Source organism: Mya arenaria, chromosome 13, assembly GCF_026914265.1.
Source record: "Mya arenaria isolate MELC-2E11 chromosome 13, ASM2691426v1".
Classification (NCBI taxonomy): domain Eukaryota; kingdom Metazoa; phylum Mollusca; class Bivalvia; order Myida; family Myidae; genus Mya; species Mya arenaria.
This window is the reverse complement of record NC_069134.1, coordinates 33,873,152-33,879,274: the sequence shown is the minus strand read 5'-3', so window position 1 is coordinate 33,879,274 and position 6,123 is coordinate 33,873,152. Positions and strand designations below refer to the sequence as shown.

The following is a 6,123-nucleotide window of genomic DNA, read 5'->3' as shown; positions in this document are numbered from 1 at the left end:
GAGTTTTTAGTAAGTTTGTAGTATTGTGAAAGTAGTTGTTTTCCTCAGTGATGCTTTATTTACTTGAATAGTTTGCTCCAACGCGACTTATATACACGTACTAATTGTGACGTTTTTGTTCTAATTTCAGTGTTATACGTGTATTTTTGGCGATTGTTTTCATACATGAAATATTTAATTACAGTTAAACTACAGCAATCACCCCTTTTATATGAAATATAATACTGAGTAGTTAAAACGACTGTAGATAATCCGTTTTCTAACTTGTTACTTCATGGCGTGAGTGTTGTTTGTCATCAGATTTAATGCTGCACTCTCACAGATTGAACGTTTTGACAACTTTTTTATTTATTTTCTTGGAACGACTCAATTTTTGCGAGAATCTATGGGCACCAGTTACTGCTGACAAAAATAAGATCGCAGATTTTTATATTTTAGTTCAAAAAAACTGATGTTAATGCATTTTTCTTAAACCGTTAGTAACGGTTTAAGCCTTAAAACATTAATTTACGAACGGAAATATGAACATCTACGATCTGGTTTTTTTTTGTCGGCAAAATAAAATCATTGGTTTGAAGAAATTTATGCAGAAATTTGCTCTTTCCAAGACAAAAAATAAAAAAGTTTTAAAAATGGTATATCTGTGAGAGTGCAGTTTTAAACCGGTAAGATGATTATTACTTTAGTTTCACGCTTGTGAACATGTATCGCTGGTTTGACTATAATGGCAGTGATATTGTTTGATACAAATCTCTTTCAAAAGAATAACGTTCAAAATCAAATACATTTATAACAAATTCTCCACATGAGGATCACAACGTCGTCCGTTTTTGTGTTTTAGCCCATTAACTGCTATGGCTAACATTTGAGAATTGCAAATAGTAGCATGTGTACTTAGTTTCATGTAAATGTCTTAAACTGGTTTAGGGTGATGACCACGGTTAGATAGTTTGCACAATGATGGCAACAACACCAAGGCTATTACAAAACATCGACATTTTTCGTCGAAAAACAGACGGGCTAAAAATTGATAAATAATTTATACATAAAACATGGCCCCTTGAATGGAATAGACCCTCTACACAAAACCATACACACCATTTCCTTTGCGTAGAACAAGAGTCTGTAACAGATACGTTACGTGCTGTAGTCTTTACACTGACAGAACTTCTTAAGTTTGAAAACATCGATGCAGTCAGATTGATGGCCATAGACGTTTATCCGACTGATGTCCCCAACAACCTTAAAGCTGTCGTACACCGTATTTAGTCTGACAGTTGCTTCAAACAGCGCGTTTCCTGGAACGGTTTCTATCACTACTTGGATATCTTCAAGGGTTTTGGTCGTTTCACCGAATACGTGCCCTTCATTTGTTGTGTGTTCACGAGCAACGAACCGCAACACGTCGTCTGATTCTACCAAACGCGTGGCTTCCCGTATGTAATGAAGTGACAGTTGTTCACATATATCTTTATACCCCTCTAGTTCCCTTGTTATTTCAGAGAGAAGCAAGAGACTTGCTTTAACTACAACATCGTCTTGCACTTCCAGTTTTTCATGATGCAAACAAGTACACCAGTGTGGTAAAATGCCGGCCTGGTCACATGATCTCGTATTCGGAACTTCTCGGAACCAGCTTGCACCTCTAGATTCTGATGGAACTTCTTTTTCCTTACCATCAAAATGCAAAATGTCAACAAGTGTTTCATACACGTCAAATGGCGTGGTAAGTCTATGTGCGTTTGTTTGTAAATTAGTTTTTAGGAATGGGTAATTTCTTGTCAACCACTTTGGCAAGACAACGTACATAAATGGCAGCCGCTCTTCTAGTTTTCCAATGTATGTTTCACGAATCTTTCCAAATCTCATGCCATGATCACTATAAAAGAAAATAACCGTATTCATTAAAAGGTCCTTCTCATGTAAAGATTTGAAAAAATTGTAATACGGTACATCAGCTGCTCCTGCACTATTCACATCCTCGTGTGACAAACGAGTAATAAATGTAAATGAAAAGTGAGCTTCTTTCTTGTACGTTTCTGCAAAGTCACTTAAATATTTCAGAACGATATCAGTCTCCAGCCTATTTTGAACACAGTGGTGATTATTTGACCATAGTTCTTCCTTCATTTCCATGGCAACACTCATTGGTCTGTTGAAGTGATCGGCCGGAGGTGTGTCGAATCCTGCTTTAAGAAAGTCAAATATTGCAATTTCGGGGGCATCCTCGGCGTAAAATGTTCTATACCCACTGTTTGAATATTTGTTCCAGATGAACTCAAAATTATCAAAAGGGACTGAAGATTGACTTTCGTCCCATGGCATCTCAAACACAAACTTCCCCATGGTCATTGGGACAATATTAATAAATGTGTTGTCCGCCACCTTGTTGTAGCCTGACATATCGAACGCATCTAATTCCTTCTCCAGAAATTCCTTGGTTTTAACCATTTGTCTGTTAAAACTGAGTCTTGAAACAGAATCCATTCCAATCATCATGACGTTTAATCTCTCGGTAATTTTATCTCTTACAATATGCCTTAAAAGTTTATCTTTCAACATTGAATCGAGTGAATCATTCCTTTGTATAAAAGCGTGGAAGTTATTGTAAATGTTCTTCTCCATGTTATTGTAACAAGTAGTTTTAACAAATTCGTGCGAAACTTTCACAGAGTTTACAAAAGGGTCGCTTTCTTCCAGATATCGCAGGTAGTTATTATTGGTTGGTTTGTAGTTCGGTCTGTAAACTGGAGTAAATGTGCAGTATTTAACTTTGCCGTCCACAGCCATCGTTCGTGCTACTGTCCAATTCACATGTAATGAGTTTCCAGCTTGGTAAGTCAAGCCTTTCGTTTCAGGACAAAGTCTTCGACCAGTTTTTCTGACGATACGCCGAACGGTTGGATCATATGGGTCAATGTCCGGTATTTTACACATGGGCGTATTGACCAAGAACTGTCCACTTTCATTTTGAGACTGTCCATACACTAGTTTCTTCGTGGTAGATCCCCAGCTATTGTTCCAAATTAACACGACGGCAGCAACTGTTAGACTGGTCACTACCAGTCCGCGGCGGACTTTTCGGGATAAAAACAGCCGAGGCATTTTATCTAAAACAAAAGTTGAAGTTTGTGTGAAAACAGAACGTAAACTAGTGCGATCATGGAAGAGAGGACTACCTTCGCACGCTGCCTAACACACAAGCTATGGAATTGATATAGGCAGAATGCTATCATAGAAAATGTGTTTGGCACCAATACATTTCATGGTCATCATGTGTAACTACATACATGTTTAAATCTCCTGAACTGTAGAAGAATATCGTTCAACAGACCCCCATATAGCCTTAACGTAAAATACAATTTAAAGGGCACATAACTCGTATACTGTTTTAGCCGCAAGTGATTGAAAGCATGTAAGGCATGGTGACCATGCTTACCAGGTTAATAGAACAATACCTCCTTAGTTGATGAAGTAGCTCAGAAGTTCGCTGAACATAACCCAATAGATATGAAGCAAAATTAAGACTTTAAATATTTAATTAATGATCCATAACTCTTGAATAAAATGGCCGCACATTTCTTTAAATATAAGACTGTTATTTCAACTTAGTAAGTCACTAGATAAATTTCACTAAAAATGTGTCAAAAAGATGAATCTATATCGTTTCAATGATTATCGCATGTACATTTTTACACATACCTTTCTTATTGTTTACTTTTCTCCAAATATCGTCTTGTATTAGGATCATGACAGGACAATGGGTTCATGTCGTAAGGATGGTTTGACTCTTGAAGTACCACATTACAAGGTAGAGGAAGGGCTGGTTATTATGTCGATGACAGATTTGGTAGCTACATGGTCGTCATGGTGACCTTGCTATGATCTGAAATAAAAGTTTCAAGGTTATGGAAAAATTCCGTCTGGCTCCCCCACATGCTAGATGAATCACGCACGACAAGGCGCCTTTTCGTAAATTTATTAAATAGAGGCGTAGGAGTTGGAGCGGTAGGGCCGGCGGACGCCGCTCGAATATTTCGATGCTAATGATGGCACAGGTAGGTAACATTCGTTTGAAAAACACACACATTACCCCAAGAAGTATAGACTAATTTGCGTGCCAGTATGATACAGACAAGGCTGAACCATCTCAAAATTATTTCATGATGGTCACAGAGACATGTGTGTGACGAAATAAATCTGATGTAAGTGGCTAATGTTTCTTGTCTGTGGAAATTAAACACGTAATGATACATTTGGAAAGCTCTAGCGAAAAAAACTCAGCCTGATACATTGTGTGAGTAGTTGAGTGAATGTTGTGCTAAGCCTAAGGCAAAAATATTATATTTGTGAGATTTGTGTTTGCAAAAAAAACAATAACACGAAGAAATTAAGTGTTGTCGCTAATGTGAATCATCACATTTCTGCCCGATTACATGGACGTCTTGCCTTTTTACAATATTCATTTAGTTAGTGCTGAGGATGTTGCCATAAAGTGTATGCCAGCTATTCCTTGTACCAGACAGTATTTGCCATTTTGTATTAACGGAAATGATATACATGTATGTACGTTATATACATGTATGTACGTTTGTGGTATGAGTTTTGAACATTCGGAACTCCTTGGCCATTTTCCTTCCAAAACAACCACGGATGTACGCCGGTGCATCAGGAGAAGTAGTTCGTAAAATTTTAAATGATACTATTAATAAGTTGTAGTGATTTGACGAGTATTTTGTATTTTTAAGTTAAAATTAATTGCCAGTTAATTGTATTATTGCACCGATAATTAAGACTTCTAAGAATAAAGTCATTATTTTAACTGCTGAATTGAAGTAACTGCGCGATCTACTTGCAGCGTAGACAAATTTTAAGATTTCTAATACTGCAAACCGTCCATATACATCAGAGGTTGTTTTTTCGAGGGGAAATGACAGAGGAGTTCAACAATCCAGCACTTCTGTTGAGCACAACTCCTGGGTACGATATCATTCATAGCATTATTGATGAAACCTGGGACCAATAATACAATACTGGGACCAATAATAATCTTACTCCCAGATGAAACTGCATCCTTGTCTATCAAGAAATGAACATGTTTTACAAGCCCCCGTCTTTCAGTACTCTAAGTACTTTGACTTTACACAATAAAATGCCTTTTAGCTTCAGCGAAACAATATAGATTTTTCTTAAAGGGACTAGATGATGCAACTGCAAGAAAAAATTTAAAAAGATATAAAAATTAATATCAAAGTGATATCGTTTTGTACAACGCATTGAATCTTACTTACTGATGTATCACATCGCTTACGATACATAAGTATCTTTCGAAGTTTTTTGCGTAGTTTTCTTATTCGAACATTTACTGGGTCTGTCTACCATATAAATCAGTCCGTTTTAAAAAAGCGTCTGTATATGAATTTGTACTGATCTCGTGACTTCCACATGCTAAATATACAAACTTAAAACATGGAAACCATTATTCATTTTTTATTAAATAGGTCAACTCAGATGAGACAGCGACAAATATTCGTTTTATTATGTAAAGTGATGTATAATCGGCACTAGTTCGTATTGACAATTCTATGCTTTTTTGAGGAAAACCTGTTTTTGCCGATTTACTTATTGAAACCATCTGGTGACAAGTTCCTTTAAAATACATAGTTCATGACTTAACCAATGTAAACATTGAAATACAATACATATCCAACTGTTTACCAAAGGAAGCGGTAATAAAAGGAAACACGATGTGTCCCCTTTAAGTCACAATATTTGGGTATGTGGCCCCACCCCGCTAAATCTGCAAGCTTATTTCTACACTTTTCTAACATTCCTCGTAAACAATTACCATTCAAATATCAGCTCGCATTGACTCCTGCAATACAACTTCTTCGAAAAATTAACATTTCAAGCACTTAACTTTTCCGCATGAATATTATCTCAAGTAGCTTTCATCATTTGAATAAAGCAACAACTTCTAAATAAATACAAGAAATCGTCGAGCAAAAAACATCACATACGAAAAACTAAAAATGAAAGAACAAAAAGCGCTACTCACAACATTTTCGATAACATTTCCTTTGTTTTCCGTTTTCCTATGCACACATGGACAGAAGAAATGAG

At 36.5% G+C, this 6,123-nt stretch overlaps 1 protein-coding gene across 1 annotated transcript; it reads right to left on the bottom strand.

Annotated features, from left to right (window-relative positions):
- Nucleotides 1-831: 831 nt before the first annotated feature.
- LOC128214974 (uncharacterized) lies at nucleotides 832-6,123 on the bottom strand. Its single transcript, XM_052921696.1, has 3 exons — nucleotides 6,059-6,123; nucleotides 3,703-3,886; nucleotides 832-3,110 (listed from the first exon to the last, which is right to left on the bottom strand). The coding sequence occupies exons 2-3, from the start codon at nucleotides 3,749-3,751 to the stop codon at nucleotides 1,138-1,140; spliced, it is 2,022 nt and encodes a 673-aa protein (XP_052777656.1). The 5' UTR covers nucleotides 3,752-3,886; nucleotides 6,059-6,123; the 3' UTR covers nucleotides 832-1,137.

What these genes read in the sequence shown, in the direction of transcription:
- LOC128214974 (XM_052921696.1), bottom strand. Translation starts at nt 3,751, where the DNA reads ATGATCCTAATACAAGACGATATTTGGAGAAAAGTAAACAATAAGAAA. An exon ending in AAAAGTAAACAATAAGAAAG is followed by an intron (nt 3,111 to 3,702) that starts GTATGTGTAAAA and finishes CTTTTGTTTTAG; the next exon opens with ATAAAATGCCTCGGCTGTTT.